Genomic DNA, 16,203 nt, shown 5'->3' with positions numbered 1-16,203 from the left:
TTGAGGTGACATTGTTTTCCTTAATTTATGTTAACATATGTTACATTGATTTTTAGGTTCTTTGAACCTGGCTTGTTATAAATTTATTAAAGGTTTTTAAATTAGTAATCATAGGAATATTGATCTGTGCTTTTCTTATAATGTCTGTTTTGCTTTACTCTTGCTTAAAATTCATTTTCTATCATCCCTTCACTCATGGGAAAGACATTATTGTAATTATCCATTTCTAGCTTTAGGTCAGAGGTCAATGTTGCTATGTAAGTGAATGCCAACTGTTGTGAGGAGTGTAGAGCCTGTGATCCCATGCAGCGGAGGAGATTGTGAACATGTAGACTCCTCCTGGTGCCCCGTACTCACACACCCTTATCAATGGTTGGGTCTAAGGATACAGAACCGCAGATACAAAGAACCAAATGTTCAGCTTTCCATTAGTTCTAGAAATATTTCATGTTCTTTTTTAAAAAACCGTGTGTGTGCGTGTGTGTGTGTGCGCGCCCCCCCCCCCCCACTCCCCCGCGTTCCCATGTGTACAAGTCAGGACAATCTCAAGTGTAGGCCCTTGCCCTTCACTTCATTGGCCTCGGTCTTGGGAAACATGGACTACAGGCTTGCATCACCATGCTCAGCTAGAAATAGTAATAGCTTATCCACGTTCCCGTGTGTCTTGGTCTGATCCTGAACTTATCACTTTAGCATTTAGTTCATAATGCTAAGAAGGAATTGAGTTGAATGTACATAAATGGTGTGTATGTGGTCAACTTCTGGTATTATCCCTCAGGACGTGTATAGCTTGTTTTAGACTAAGCAACTGGCCAGCAAGCCCCAGTGATCCCCTAGTCTTTGCTCCCGGGGCTGAGATTCCAAGTGATGATGGCATGGTGAGATCATCTAAGGTTGAAGGACCACTTTTTATCTGTTTTACATAATAAAAAAAAAACAGGAAAAGCAAGGTTTGCCCACTCAGTGAAGATTTATTGAAAACACATACCCCTCTCCTCCATCCCCACAGATCACACATACACACACACCATCCACATTGCACAACACACACACACACACACACACACACACACACACACACAGTGGTAGAGCCAAAGTTTTTAAGCGGGTGGGGTGAACACCCATTCTCCCTGAGAACAGGCTGGTTTGGGCTAGGGGAGATTATTAAATAAGTGCAAACAAAGAAAGGGAAGCTGGCTGGTTCCCACCACAGGACACCAACACCCCCTTCTCCACGGAACAGTTCTGTGGAGACGGGAGACAATCAAGAGACTTGAGTGGAAAGTACAGGAATCTACCTTGAGCCGTGGTTCCCGACCTGTGAATCGTGACTCCCATGGGGTCGCATATCAGATATTTACATTATGATTCATAACAGTAACTAAATTACAGTTATGAAGTAGCATTGAAAATAATTCTATGGTTGAGGGTCACCACAGCATGAAGGGCTGTGTGAAAGGCTGACAGTGTTAGGAAGATGAGAGCCACTGCTTTAGACAAAACATTTGGAACAGGCAGTCCACAGAAACAGAAAGCAGGTTAGTGGGAGCTTTGAGCTTCAGTAGAGGAGCACAGAGTGGGTGCTGATGTCTACACAAGGCTCCTTATTTGGGGAGGGTTTTTTCTTTTCTTTTCTTTTTTTTTTAAAGTCTTAAGATTAGACTGTGTTGGTGGTTGAAAAACTGTGACTACTGTAAAAACAAAAAGACAAAAAATTTACTGACTTCTATCCTGTTTTCAGATCTGCTATTCAGATAGCTAGACTCTTGAATGTACAGCTATGTACAACACAGGAAAGCAAATGATAATTACTTCATGGAGTCATAAATATGTGTAAAGTTGTGCTGAAAATCTGTCACATTTTGACATCAAACTTTACCGAGAGGAAGTAGGCCCTGGTAAGCAGAAAGATCGGTAAGAGACTCTTGGTCACTGGTTCTCCACCTTCCTAGTGTTTTAGATGGTCTTAGGCAACCCCTGTGATCTAAATGGAAGCATATAACATGCATTAAATTTTGACCTTTTTTTCCCATGGTGTAATGCTATGAATGGTTGTTTATCATATCATGTATTTTGTTCTTTATTACTTCATAAGTCTTTTTTTTAGATTTATTTTATTTATATGAATGCTCTATCTGCAGGTATCTGAATGTGCACCTGCATACCAGAAGAGGGCATCAGATCTCATTATAGGTGGTTATGAGCCACCATGTGGTTGCTGGGAATTGAACTCAGGACCTCTGGAAAAGCAGACAGTGCTCTTAACTGTTGACCCATCTCTCCAGCCCCTAAGTCTTAAGTGTGCATACAGGAACTGACCTGGAGGTTGGGTAGCTTCACTATTTAATTCTTAGGGATGATGCTGGGATCCACTGTGTGAAAGGTTTTGTGTAGATGTGCATGGCTTCAGTTGCATCTTTGCCTGTCACTGAGTGTGGGCCTAGGGCTTACTAGTGAGTGCTCTCAATGAGCTAAATCTTCAGCTTTCCTATCCCTTCAATTTTATGTTTCTAAACTTTAACAAAAGTATGTGGATGTTCTATTACTCTGAAGAGACACCCTGACCATGGCAACTCTTACAAAACAACTTAATTTGGGCCTTGCTCAGAATTTCAAAGGATTAGCCCATTATCATCAGGAGGGAGAGTGTGGCAGCAGGCAGTCATGATGTTGCATCAGTCGCTAGAAGTTTTACAACCTGGCCCACAAGTCCACCCCAGTGACACACCTCCTCCAACAAGGCCACCCCTCCTCAGCCTTGTAACCCTTCTCAGACAGTTCTACTCCCTGGTGACTAACCCTCTCAATATTTGGGGGACATTCTCATTCAGACAACCAGCGTTGGTGAATCTGTGAGTTTGTGTACATGTATGCAGTGCCTTAAGGACAAAAGGGCATTGGATACTGAAATTACAGGTGATAAGCCTATAAACCTGGGTGCTGGAAACCAGACTTTATTTACCACTGAGCCATCTCTCCAGACTCTAGATTTTCAGACTCGGTGTTCCAGAATTCCACATTTCCCATTCCACCTAAATATCTTCCTTTAATAATTCTTCTAGAGCCTGCCTTCTGGCATTGGCTTCTGGCTGATGATGTGTCTTTTTTACCATTATTTTTGAATCTTCAGTGACTTGTGTCATTGTCCATTAAGTGTGAGCTTATGCTTTCTGTCTAGTATCTTAACTATCTCATACCTATGGTTAGAGCGTGTATGTGTGCATATGTGTGTATGCATGGGTGTGTTCATATGTGTGTATGCATCCATGTGTGCATGGAAGCAGAGGTTAACCTTGAGTACTATTGCTGAGGAGCCATGTCTCTCCCTCCCTCCTTCTCTCCCTCCCTCCCTCCCTCCTTTCCTCTCTCACCCCAGCCCCCTCCCCTGCCCTCTCTGGGGGTCTCTCTTTGCCTGGGACTCACTCAGTAGCCTATGCTGGCCCAGGGATTCCTTCACCTACCTCTGCCTCCCTAGTGTTGGGATTAACAAGTGAGTGCCACCAGTCTAGCCCTTTTAAGTGGGTTCTAGGCATTAAACTCAGATCCTGCTGCTTGTGTAGCAAGTGACTTACCAACTGAGCCAGCTCCTCAGCTCCTTTCTTGATTTATTTTATTTTAAATTTTATATCTGTTATTTCTTTGGGTATGTATGGTGTGGTGTACTTGTGTGTATATGTGTATATCCTGTTGTGCATGTGGTGGTCAGAGGACAACATGTGGGAGTTGGCTCTCTCCTATTGTGTAGGAGTTTAGGATTAAACTTGGCTCATCAGACTTGGTAACAAGTGCTTCTACCAGCTGAGCTATCTCACTGGCACCCCTTGAGTCTTGACGTTAATTGCCACATGGGTGTTGGGTGGTACCTTCAGCCCAAGATGTCTCTGAGCTTTAGATTTATGCTTCAAAGTGTTTTTTCTACTTTCTAAATTTATTTATTCATCAAACTTGCTTCTGAGTATGCATGGCACGTACCCACGCTCTCAAGCTTAAAACTTTTGTTTTCTCCTTCTGCTATATATCTAAGCAGTCTTGAGCCCTGTGGCTTCCATCTGTGAACCACGTCTTTTAATACATCTGCTCTTTCTTTGTCTGCACTGCTGTCGCTGCACTGCAAGCCAGCATGACCCTGCTGGCGAGTCCCAGCAGTTTCTCATTTTCCTCTCTGTATAATCAGCCCCTCTTCCCAAGCCTCTTTCTCTTGAAGAAGTCAAGCCTTGTGACTTCCCTGCTTAGGGCAGTTCACCGGGTTTCCTTTTGTAATGGAATAAAGTTCCAAATCCTCAAGTGCTTTTACCCTGGCAGCCTCAGGGCCCTCAGCAGTGGCCACACACTTCATTCTCTGTACACCAGGCTCTTCTGCCCTTTCTGCGACAGTGGCTTTGCCTCTGAGGAGCTCCTTCCCCCCACCCCCAAGGATGCCTGCTAAGATTCTTACTCCTGGTCCGGGTTGTCACTTTCTGTTTTTTTTTTTTTTTTTGTTGTTGTTGTTTTGTTTTGTTTTGTTTTTTCGAGACAGGGTCTCTCTGTGTAGTCTTGGCTGTCCTAGACTCGCTTTGTAGACCAGGCTGGCCTCGAACTCACAGCGATCCGCCTGCCTCTGCCTCCCGAGTGCTGGGATTAAAGGCGTGTGCCACCATGCCCGGCTCCGTTTTTGTTCTTTTTGTTTTGTTTTGTTTTGTTTGTCCTTTGTTTTGGCTTCTCAAGGCAGGGCTTCTCTATGTAATAGCCCCTAGCTGTCCTGGAACTATCTTTGTAGACCAAATTGACCTCAAGCTCACAAGAATTCATCAGCTTCTGCCTTCCAAGTTCTGGGATAAAAGGCTAAAGGCATGTGTCACCATACCCGGTCATTCCTTGCTTTAGGGTGTTGCTTAAAACATTGGTGAACAATGATAATGGATCTGATATTTTAGAATTAGTACTCATTGTTAAAATTTCTTGGTTTTAATACAGTAAATGATTATTGAAGCCCAATCATTAAATGTAAATAACATAAAATTTGCCTTATAGCCATTTTCACTGTAACATTAAGTTTATTCACATTTTTGTGCCACTTCTTGTTTTCTCATGATAAGGATACAGAGGTAGCTTTGTAAAGTTACAAAGTTATACAGTTAGTTTCATTGAAAACATAGGTTTGGGTTTTTAAACTGTTGTTGATTCATATGTTAAAAGTATCTTTCTATAACATTTAAGTTTATTCCATTTATATAAAAAGTCAATGTACTTTATATAAATAGAATTACAAAATATTTGCCCCTTTGTGTCTTGGCTTCTTGTGATGCTTTCAAAGCCTAAATATGTTGAACATATATCAAATTTTATTCCTTTTATGCCTGAATAGTATTCCACTATATATACATAACCACATTTGCTTATGCATTTACTTCTTCTATAGTGCCAGGCCATGCTATAAAATTATAGATGGCTTGAGTAGATTTACTGATTGAGCAGTATATTGGCTGGGCATGGTGGTACTCACCTCTAATCCCAGCACTTGAGAGACAGAGGCAGGTGGATTGCTGTGAGTTCAAGGCCAACCTGGTCTACAAAGTGAGTCTAGGACAGCCAAGGCTACACAGAGAAACCCTGTCTCGAAAAACAAAAAACAAACTCCACAAGAACAGTATATTATGTGATAGACTACGTATGAGCAGAACATGGATTATGGAGATGTGCTGTCAGAACAGTTTATAGCCCTCCTACAGAGAGATCCCACCTGGGCTTTGAACTTCTGAGACATTATTGAAGTAGCCCTTAGTCACTTAATTCTTGTTTTCCCATGATGTGGCTACAGTAAGTTTATAAAAATTAGTTTCATTGAAAACATAGGTTTTGGTTTTTAAAATGTTATTGATCATATACATCAAAGTCAGTCTTTCTCTTGCAATGTTAGTTACAATTTTTATTTCTTATTTATTTATTTTTTCGAGACAGTGTCTCTCTTGTTAGCCTTGGCTGTCGTGGGTCGCTTTGTAGACCAGGCTGGCCTCAAACTCACAGTGATCCACCTGCCTCTGCTTCCCAAATGCTGGGATTAAAAGTATGGACCACCATGCCCAGCCCCACAATTTTTATTTTTATAATTTTATTTTAATGCAGGTATTTAGGTTCCACTTTCCTGTAATTTTTCTGTTACTTCTATTACCCTAAATAAATGAGCCGGGCGTGGTGGCGCACGCCTTTAATCCCAGCACTCGGGAGGCAGAGGCAGGTGGATCGCTGTGAGTTCGAGGCCAGCCTGGACTACAAAGTGAGTCCAGGACAGCCAAGGCTACACAGAGAAACCCTGTCTCGAAAAACCAAAAAACAAAAACAAAACAAAACAAAAAAAATAAATGGTACATAGTAGGTAGTTAGTAGTCTATGCAGTGAGTCTTCCCAGCTGTACAGTTACAAGTTCTGTCTTGTGTTATTATTAATATGATTGGTGCTGTGGTTGAAGGTTTTTGAGATATGATCTGTAGTACAGGCTGGCTTTGAACTTGCAATCCTCCTGCCTTCGCCTAGCCACTCTCTGTTACAGATGTGTGCTACCATGTTCTCTGAATTATTTTGTAGGCTGAACTGCTTAGTTATTCATTATTTACTTTACTAGTTTATGTTTCATTAATCATTCTGACTCTTTTTGTTTGTTCTGCTCATACGTAGTCTATCACATAATATACTGTTCTGTTTGGGGTTTGCTTTTTGTTTTTCAAGGCAGGATTTCTCTGTGTAGCCTTGGTTGTCCTGGACTCACGCTGTAGACCAGGCTGGCCTCGAACTCAGGGCACTCTGCCTGCCTCTGCCTCCCGAGTGCTGGGATTAAAGGCGTGCGCCACCACGCCTTGCTATCATTCTGATTGTTAAAGGCTTAACTTTTATGTAACTGTTCCCACTATCCTTAAATTAGGCTTTTGCCTTTCTACATTTCAACATTCCATTTTCAGCACTGTGTGCCATGCTTGTTTCTTGCGTTGAGCCACACAGGCCGTTCCTTAGGAAGGCGGTTAGCTGCTGTCTGCTTCTGCCTGTGCTTGTGAGTCATGCTCTAACTATTTCTTTGACTTTGGATTTGTGGTTTCTTGAGCTAACTGGAGTGATGTAAAAGATGAGTCTTGTTAGGCGTTTCCTGTCTTTTCATAGTGTTTGGTGTTGAACTGTAAACAGGTTTTCTCCAAGGAAACGCTGAGTAGTCTCACCTCATTGTCTCCTTGGAACTGGAACCTTCTATACCTACCAATAGTAGCTGATTATTGAACAGTTACTGTTGTGTGACTGAAATAGCCGTTGTACCACCCCCACCCCGAGCCCTGAGCTTTGGAGTAACTCCACCCTTACTCAGGTCTCCGCCTCTGTGGGTTGAACTTGTCCTTTGTTCCTTCTGGCCACTGAGTACTTGAGTAATGCCCCACGTGGATATTCCTGCCTGAGTGAAGTTTTAAAGCTTCCTCATTAGAACAGTTTACCTTTCAAGCTGCTTGGCCAAAGGCATGGTCCTGGGGCCTGTTCAGCTGCCACTAACCAGTTACTGCAGAGACCAGGACCCCTTGCTCTCCTGCCCAAGCAGGGATGCCTCAGAGTTGCCTGTGGCCCACGTGACAGGTACGTTTAGAGATGAAGACAAGGCCGGTGGGATTGGGTATAGAGAACAAAGTAATGAAATATGGCTTAATCTGTTCCTGCTCCCTGCATTTGTGGTTGGGGAGGTTTATATGGCTTGTTTGTTTGCCTTTTTGGGTTTTAGGGGGCAAGATCTCACAATGTAACCTTAGCTGTCCTGGAACTGAGAGAGATATGCCTACTTCTGCCAGCACTGGGAGTTAAGATGTGTGCCACCATGCTCAGCCTTGTTTTGTTTGAGATAGAGTCTCAGTCTTACTGGCTGGCCTGGAGCTTGTTGATGTAGACCAGGCTGGCCTCAAACACAGGTTAGCCTGTCTCTGCCTCCTGAGAACTGAGAGTAAAGGTGTGTGCCACCATATCCAGCCTCCTAGACTTTTTTTTTTTCCTAAGACAGGATTTCTCTTGTTGTCCTGGCTGTCCACTTTGTGGACCAGGCTGGCCTCGAACTCACAGAGATCTGCCTGCTTCTGCCTCTGCCTCCCAAGTGCTGGGATTACAGGTGTGCACTACCACACCCAGCTTACTAGATTTTAATAAATACTTAATGAATGGAAGAATATGAATAATATGTAAAATGTTGTTAGATGCAATGTCTTGATTGAAAAAATTAAGCTAAATTAAAAACTATAAATAATATATCCAGCTAAAATAATTTTTAAAAGAGGTATGAAAATTATTATATACATTGAGTAATCTTAAATCATATAAAGTAATGAAAACATTTTGAGGAAATAATTACTGCCTGACAAATTTATAATGAAAATGATTTTTTTAAAAAACCCTGACTGAATAAATATTGAAAATGTGTTTTATAAGCTAAGCATTAAATATCCAAATTCCCTACAAATTTGAATTTGTTTCTGTTTCACTATTCTAGATTTTAAGTATGTTGCTGGTGTGTGTGTGTGTGTGTTTTGTCCTACAAGTGTATCAATAGAAAAGATAACAAATTCTTCTTTTTTGGTTGTCAAAATATTTCTGTTCCCTAAGACCTTTTCACATGTAAGTAGAGTTTGGGGCCTTCTTTCCACAGTCCGCTTCTCTAGCAGGAGGTTAACTGAAAGAATTAGTTAACTTGCTATCTAAGTTAACCAACTTGCATTGTTCAGAAATTAAAATTCTAGCCCACACACTGACATGGGAGTGGGTGCAGCACGGCTGACTCACGGGTCTCGCCTGTCTTAACTAGTAGCACAAGGCACAGACCGGGAGTTCCCTTCCCTTCTACTTTGTTCCTTCCTTTGCTCTCATTTCTTTAACTCACTGTTCCCCAGCCTTCCTGCTAAGGTCCCTTAACTCTCCCCTTAGTCTTGGCCTCAGAAAGAAGATATTTTTATTTTGTTTGCTAGTGGGTAGGATGGTTTTTTCTGTGGACATCCTGTGCAGACAGATTAGACAGGAACTTGTTCTACAAGAACAAAAGAGTGAGTGGGAAGAAGGAAGGAAGGGAGGGAGGGAGATCTGTAACAGCCGGAGACTGGAAGGGCGCCTGGGAACAGAAAGGCTGTCTGCTTGGCCTGGGCTCTTCTAGGCCTTTTTCCTTAGGCGTTGCATTTACCCTGCACTTTATTACTTCATTTAAGAGCTGTGCACCATTGGTTGGCTTTTATTAAATTTATTAAAAATTTTAAAAAGTTAAAAACATTTTTGTGTGTGTTGATTATATTTAATCTCCTGCAACTTCCTGTAGATTTAAATTTTACACAAAGTTGTTCTGTGAACTCCATTCTTTTCTCTTTTGTCAAACAATATGGGTTTGAAGGTAATAGCTTACCTTTAATAGCCCTCCTTTGGTCCTGGAGTTCCTCTGCAGAGCAGATATTTCCCTGTGTATTGGCAGTTGGCAATGCAGAAATTTTGTTCATCGCATTTAAAGGAGCGTCCAGTGTAAACTGAGCTGCACAGGGCTCCAGAAGGTTTGCTGCTTCTGCCAGTAGCACCTGCTGTGAGTTTGTAAGCTGCCTTTTGCTGTGTATTGCTTGGTTGGTTTGGACATGGGGTCTTCCTGTGTTGTGCAAACTTATGTGATGTGGGACTTAAGACCCTGCTTCCTTAGCCTTGGCAATACTAGTGTTACAGCTGTGGGCCACCATGCCTCTCACGCATGAGCTCGGGTGGTGGTGCATTAGCAGCAGCGCACCAGCTACTGTTCACTATTCAGTGAACAAATAAGAGAATTCCTGTCCTCATAAAACATTGCACCCAGGAGAGTTAGGTAGCACAGGTGCATAGATATAATGTTTAAGCCAATTGTGTGATATGTTTTGTGCAACAAACTGGGAACTAAATCAGGAAAGGAAACCTGGGAGATATTGTTAGGGGTGATTCTCTTTAGAATAAGATCATCAGAAAATGTCATCCTCAGAGGGTTACATTTGAGTGAAATGTAATTGGGACAAGTATTTTAGGCAGAAGAAAAGGCCAGTAGGGAAAAGGCAGGGTATATACCTGTCCCGTTTAAGCAGTAGGAGGAAGGTAGTGGTCAGCGTGAAGCAAGGCTCGGGGAGAAGGTACACTAAGGTTGGAGGGGGCTCAGTGTTTAAGAGCACACCCTACTCTAGCTAAGGACTGTTGTTCAGACCCAGTGCCAGGTGGCTACAGCCTGTAACTTCAGCTCCAGCGGATCTGACACCCTCCTCTCGCCTCCGTGGTCACCCATACACGAATGCAGACATACAAACAACACATACACACAGTTTTGGTTTTTTTAATCTTAGAGAGGGGGGGGGAACATCTGAGTGTGATGTTGTACACCTCTAATCCAGGAGTGGGAAAAGGAGACGGAGGTGGGCCTCTGAGAGTTCAAGACCATCCAGGGCTACATAGTAAGACCCTGTCTTAAAAAAAAAAGAAGAGGAGGAAAATGAAGAAGAAGAAAAGATGATGATCATCATGGTGATGGTGATGATAAATTCAGCAAATTAAACTGTGAGGGACCTGAAATGCTCTTTAAGGATTTGATTTTCACTCAAAAATTGGGACTGATCAAGAATTTTAAACAGAGTTACAAAATAGGACTTTTTTTTTAAGCTTTAAAAGGAACACATATAGACATAGAAATCAGTAGTTTAGTGAAAGAGTGTTGGTAGAAGTGAAAAACCATGAGTGAGAAATTGATGGGCTTGGCATGTTTTAAAAGTTTCTGTAAGTTAGTGGTGATGGTGATGGTGGTGGCAGTGGGTGCACGCCTTTAATCCCAGCTCTCAAAGGCAGAGGCATTCGGATCTCTGAGTTAAAGACCATCTAGGCTTCATAGAGAAATCCTGTAAAAAATGTTTATGGCAATTCATATGTGTGTGTGCATTCACATGTGAGGTCTAAGGACAGTTGGCAACAGTAGGTTCTTCTGCCATGCAGGCTCTGAGGACGGAAGATGGAAGCAAGGTTGTCAAGCTCTGCAGAGCCTCCTTTACTACTCCTCCCCATAGATGTTTTCCTTTCTGAGAGTGAGAGTGGAGTCATGAATGGTCACAAAGGTTGTGGCCATAGCACCTGAAAAGATATAATTACCATTGAATGAGATGGAGAGTTCTGGAATGAGGTGCAGGCTGGAAGTGAGATATGCACTGGAGAGCAGCTGTGCTCACTGGTGATTTCTGGCCTTTGTGTTTAGAATCCATGCAGAGTACCACTTGTGTGCTTGCTCATATTAGCTCTGTGGATCTTAACTTTGAAGGTGCTGGGTTTCACAAAATTTGGTAGACACACACACATATGCTACTTTCGTCTTTGTTGGGTTTGTGTTGGTTTCAGCATCTTCTGAACACTATAGAAAACCAAGTTCTAAATGTTAGTTAATGGGTAGTTTGGTTTGGTGGTTTTTTGTTTGTTTGTTTGAGACTGGGATGGGTGGAGGGGTGGGTCTCTCACTATGTACTCATTAGAGTTCTGAATAGCCAGGAACTTGCAACTCACAGATCTGCCTGCTCTGCCTCCCCAATGCTGAGATTAAAAGTGTGCAGCACCACACTCATCTGGTTAGTGTATTTTAAGATGAAGATACATTTCGTTGTCCCGTCGCTTACATTTTTGTGTAAGTTGGCTATCATGCAACTAACAGCTATTGAGTTCAGATTATGGAACCTTTGGGGGAAAGTGATTGTTATCCTTAAATACATTTTGAGGTTGGGAAAGAAATCTAGAGAGGAGGGATTAATGCACTGCTTTTTCAAGAGCACACAGAGGAAATGCCTGTGTGGTTTCTCGGGGAGACTGCAGATTCACAGTGCTGAAAAGTGAGGAGTCAGCTAGTCAAGAGAAAATAGGAAGGGGGGCTGGGGAAATGGCTCTTTCAGTGAAGTGCTTGCCTTCAAGCATGAAGACCTGAGTTTGACCCGCAGAACCCATGTTTTGAAAAGCTGGGCATAACAACACTTGTAATTCCAGTGCTGGGAGGCAGCCTACTAACCTACTTGAGTCCTCAGCCAGTTAGACACCTATTTTAAAAAGAAGGTGGGTGGCTCCTAACGAATAACAACAAAACTGTCTTCTATCCTCTACACACAAAGATGTATACCTACTGTGCACATGCACACAGAAGAGGAGTGGGAAAAGCCATTACAGCGGAAGTGTAATGGGCTGCAGGAAGAGCTGCTCAGATGAGGGGGGCATGGTGTGGGGAGCCGTGGCGCAGCGAAGAAGGTCGGAAGCCAGGATGCGGAGACAGGAGTTTGATGATGAACTCTTAAAGGGGCTTAAGAGTGATGTGGTCCAATTTTTGTCTTAAATAGATCGTTTTGCCAGCTGTGTGGAGGATGGATTTGAGGGAGACAAGACTGGAGGCAGTAGTCCAGGTGAGATCTGTTGGGGATCTGAACAAAGGCTTTGATGGAGATGGAGAAGAGGGAATGACTTGAAACAAAATGGAACCACAGATGCAAAGCTGTTTCCCCTTTCAAATATGGCTAAATGAATGTTTAATAAACCGGGAAAGAGACATGAGAGAAACGTTACCTGACGTAGATGGGCCATCTGCCTTGGCAAACAGCCACGGAACACAGTCCCTTGCACCAAGAAAGTTGCTATTGAAAGAACACTGGGGTTTCTTTTTGTTTGTTTGTTTTGTGTAACCAAACTAGGCTATGAGAATCAGGTAATTTTAAACAAATATAGTACAGGATTAGATTCAGAAACTATAAAGCCTTGGGGAAGAAACAGATCTCACAAGGCTGGTGTGCATAATTGAAACTCAGGAGTGCATTGGTGGCATTTTCTAGAACCTTGATTAAGTTACTAATAGTTTACAAAAATCTACTGCCCAGGAAAGGAGATTTGAGTTTTTAAAAAATTAAAGAAGTGAACAGTTGTAAACTATTATAACATAAAAGGATATTTTGGATGCTAACAGTATTTTGTGCTAAATTAAAATGTATTTCTTTTTCTTTCTTTACTGTTTTTGAGATAAGGTCTCACTTATCTCAAAGTGTAGTCTAGGCTGGCCTCAAATTCCTGGCCTCAGCCTCCTGAGTGGTGGGTTATAGGTGTGAGCTGCCATGCCCGGCTCAGTAATGCCTCGCTTTGTTCAGCACAGAGTGTCAGGATTTATCTTGCTAGAAGCATTGTGTCTGTGTTTGTTATTTGTAAATAGAGGATCTTGATTTATATGATACTTCTTCTTAAGAAACTTACTTCCCCTGGTTTGTTTTATGTGAAGACATATACAAGCACCTAGCTTAAAAGGTTTTCTTAACATCCATATTTCAGGCCATTAACCACACTAGCTGGGTGTGAAGAAGACTCCTGTAATCCTAGCACTTGCAGTGTAGATGGCAGAAGGATTAGAAGTGCAAGGCCGCCCTCCACTTCTTAGCATCTCTGAGCCTGGGCTATTTGAGATCCTGACTCAACCCACCTTCAAAAACCTGCAAGTCATTAGTACAGCAAAGCAGCACGCATGCTCTATAAAGCTAGTTAGCACTTGTTTGTAAGTGTTGTTTCTCAGCTTTAGAGGACCGCACCTTTGCTCTTCGTTTAGTTCTGATTTAGCGCAGGCCTGCCTTGAATTCACTGGTCAGTGGAGGGTGACCTGGAGCTCACTCCTGGCTTATTTGTAACTGACAGTTCCCAGTATGAGCAGCGCTTCACACGCTGCCCTTGCACTGGCTTGACTCACCTGCCTCCGTTCCCTTGTTGTGTCTTGCAGAGGTGCTGCACCGCCCTTACGGCTGCGATGCTGAGTCTCAGGCACTGAATGAAGCCATCAGGTGGAGCTCCAAGGAGAACTTGCTGGGAGCCACTGAGAGCGACCCTAACCTCTTTGTTGCACTTTATGACTTTGTGGCAAGTGGTGACAACACACTCAGTATCACTAAAGGTGAGACTTCTTTGAATTCTGCCTTACAGCTTTCTTGGTGGCAAAGAAATGAAAAGCCTGTGCTGGCCGAGCCACTGATGTTGACCAGGTGATTGGTGCCAGGGCATGTTTGTTTTGTTCTCTTTTATGTGCTTCTGAACTAATGCCTTAAAAACAGTCAGTTCTATTTCCAGGATTTATTAAGAATAAATTGACTTAAAAACACCTCAGGGAAAGTCCATGTTGTTAGAATATGTACTCTAAATCTCGGCTAGCATCATCTGTTTACATTGAATGTGACCAAAACAGTGTGCAGTGCAGAACCCTCCTGCCACCCGGCACTGCATGTGGGCTGACTGCCCCTCTGAGGACTGTTAGCAGTCCATAGTGAGACCCAAAGTGTAAGCCAACCCCCTGGCAGGTAAGTGCACTGCTGTTTAGTTTAGCAACATTGTCACTGTTTGGAGCAAGACTTTGTGTAGAGAGAGAGTAGTCAGTGCTTAGATCAGATACATGGTTCTTACTTTGTTGTTGTCCAACTCTCAATTGCACTAGCCTAGACAGCCAGCTTGTTTCTATGGGCCAGTGAAAGGAACAGTTAGGAAGGGTCTGTCCTGCTGTAGAATCTTTAATAGAGTAAGAAGCCGGACACAGTGAGCACGCCTGTAATCCTAGCACCCAGGATCTCAGTGAGCTCGAAGCCAGCCTCGTCTACAAATGGAGTCCAGCATGGCCAGGGCTACACAGAGAAACCCTGTCTCAGAAAACCAAAAAGAGGCAGGGGAGAAAACAAGACTATTTTCAGTGGCCTCTAGAAAACACTTAAGAACATGATCAGATAAAAATCACCAATTTCTTGAACACCAATGAAATAGTGGGACTTGTATGGGAAGGACTAAGACTGGGGATTTCCTTACTGTACCCGTGTGTTGGGTTGGGTTAGTCTGCCTGCACTGCTTTGTTTTGTTTGTTTGTTTTTTGAACCTGTAAAGCCTTCCACTATGAGAAAATGTATTCCAAGATACTTAACTAATGGAATGATTACAAGTGATTATTTGTTTAGTGGAGATGATGATGCCATGGCAAGTCAGCTGATCTTCCCTGACTGGGTGTAAATGTTTCTATATAAATTTTTTTTTTTTTTTACAAATATCCATTTTTTTTTCCAGTGCTAGGGATCAAACTTTGGAACCCCATGTAAGCTAAGCAAGTACTCTACCAAAGAACTACAAACCTAGCCCTAGTACATCCGTTTTTAAGTGCTTTCAAATTTACTAAGAGCAGAATTCCTTAAAACTGAATTTCTTTAAACCTATTTTTTTCAATTAGTCCATGTGTATGAGCCTTTTGCCTGTCTTGATACATGTGTACCGTACATACACACGTGAAGATCACAAGAGCGGCTGTATCTCATGGAAGCTGAGTTAGAGATGGTTGTGAGCCACCGTGTGGGTGCTGGAAACCTAGCCCAGGTCCTCTGGACAGCAGCCAGTGTTCTCTCCAGCCCCCAAACCGAGTTTCTCTGGCTGCGGTATAGGTATGTTTGTTCAGAGAGGGTGAGTGTGTACACCAGAGACGCAGGGAAAGGGGACATGCAGGCCCTCCTCTGCTCAGCCAGGAGGGTGCTGTTTATTGGTGCCAGTGTCGGGATAAGAATGCGTGTGGAGGGCGTGGGTGTGCACAGAACAACAGTTTTTATGTGGAGTTTGAAGCTAAAGCAAAGGACTTCTTGGCTGTGTTGTGTTGTGTGGTAGCTCTTTACATGGCTGGGTCTCTGGTATCTAGCATGATAATTCAGTGGAGGGTGTTTGGCGAACATTATTGGCTAGGTAAAATTTCCTCAGCACTATTTTCCAAGATAGTCTACTCACCTGGGAAACATTGACCAAGCCTTACTAATTAGTTACAGTAGCCATTAGTGTGCTGCTCAGGGACCTGGGGCTTCCAGCCTTTATATCATGGTTGACAATGGTTCCTCTAAAAGCCATGAAATACCTGGTTTTTATATCAGGTTCTTATTAATAAAAAGATGTCATGCTAAAGCTGTGTTGTTGTTATTGTTGTTAATGCTAATGGGGCAGGGTCTCATGTAAGCTAGGCTTGATCTTGATATGAAACTGGCTGGCCTTGAACACCTAATGTTCCTATCTTTATATCCCAAGTATTAGAATTAGAGGTGCTTGACATCATGCCTTTCTTTTCACATTTTTAAGGGAAAAAAAAAACCTTAAAAAAAAATAACACCTAGCCAGGCAGTGGTGGCGCATACCTTTAATCCCAGCACTCAGGAGGCAGAGGCAGGT

At 42.7% G+C, this 16,203-nt stretch overlaps 1 protein-coding gene across 8 annotated transcripts in view; it reads left to right on the top strand.

Annotated features, from left to right (window-relative positions):
* ABL2 (ABL proto-oncogene 2, non-receptor tyrosine kinase) overlaps positions 1–16,203 on the top strand; it is a 91,943-nt gene that overhangs the window by 51,045 nt on the left and 24,695 nt on the right. For 5 of the 8 annotated variants that reach the window (XM_084772262.1, XM_084772263.1, XM_084772266.1 and 2 more), the window contains exons 2-3: positions 12,339–12,401; positions 13,751–13,921. In XM_084772262.1, coding sequence (XP_084628388.1) covers positions 12,339–12,401; positions 13,751–13,921 — 234 coding nt within the window. Of the gene's footprint in view, positions 1–7,354; positions 7,588–12,338; positions 12,402–13,750; positions 13,922–16,203 lie in introns of those variants that run through there. The other 3 variants (XM_084772264.1, XM_084772268.1, XM_084772269.1) reach the window with 3 other exon arrangements.

Source organism: Acomys minous, assembly GCF_964271855.1.
Source record: "Acomys minous genome assembly, chromosome: 1".
NCBI classification, from domain to species: Eukaryota; Metazoa; Chordata; class Mammalia; order Rodentia; family Muridae; genus Acomys; species Acomys minous.
Note: the sequence above shows the minus strand (reverse complement) of the source record. Positions and strands in the feature narration are given on the sequence as shown.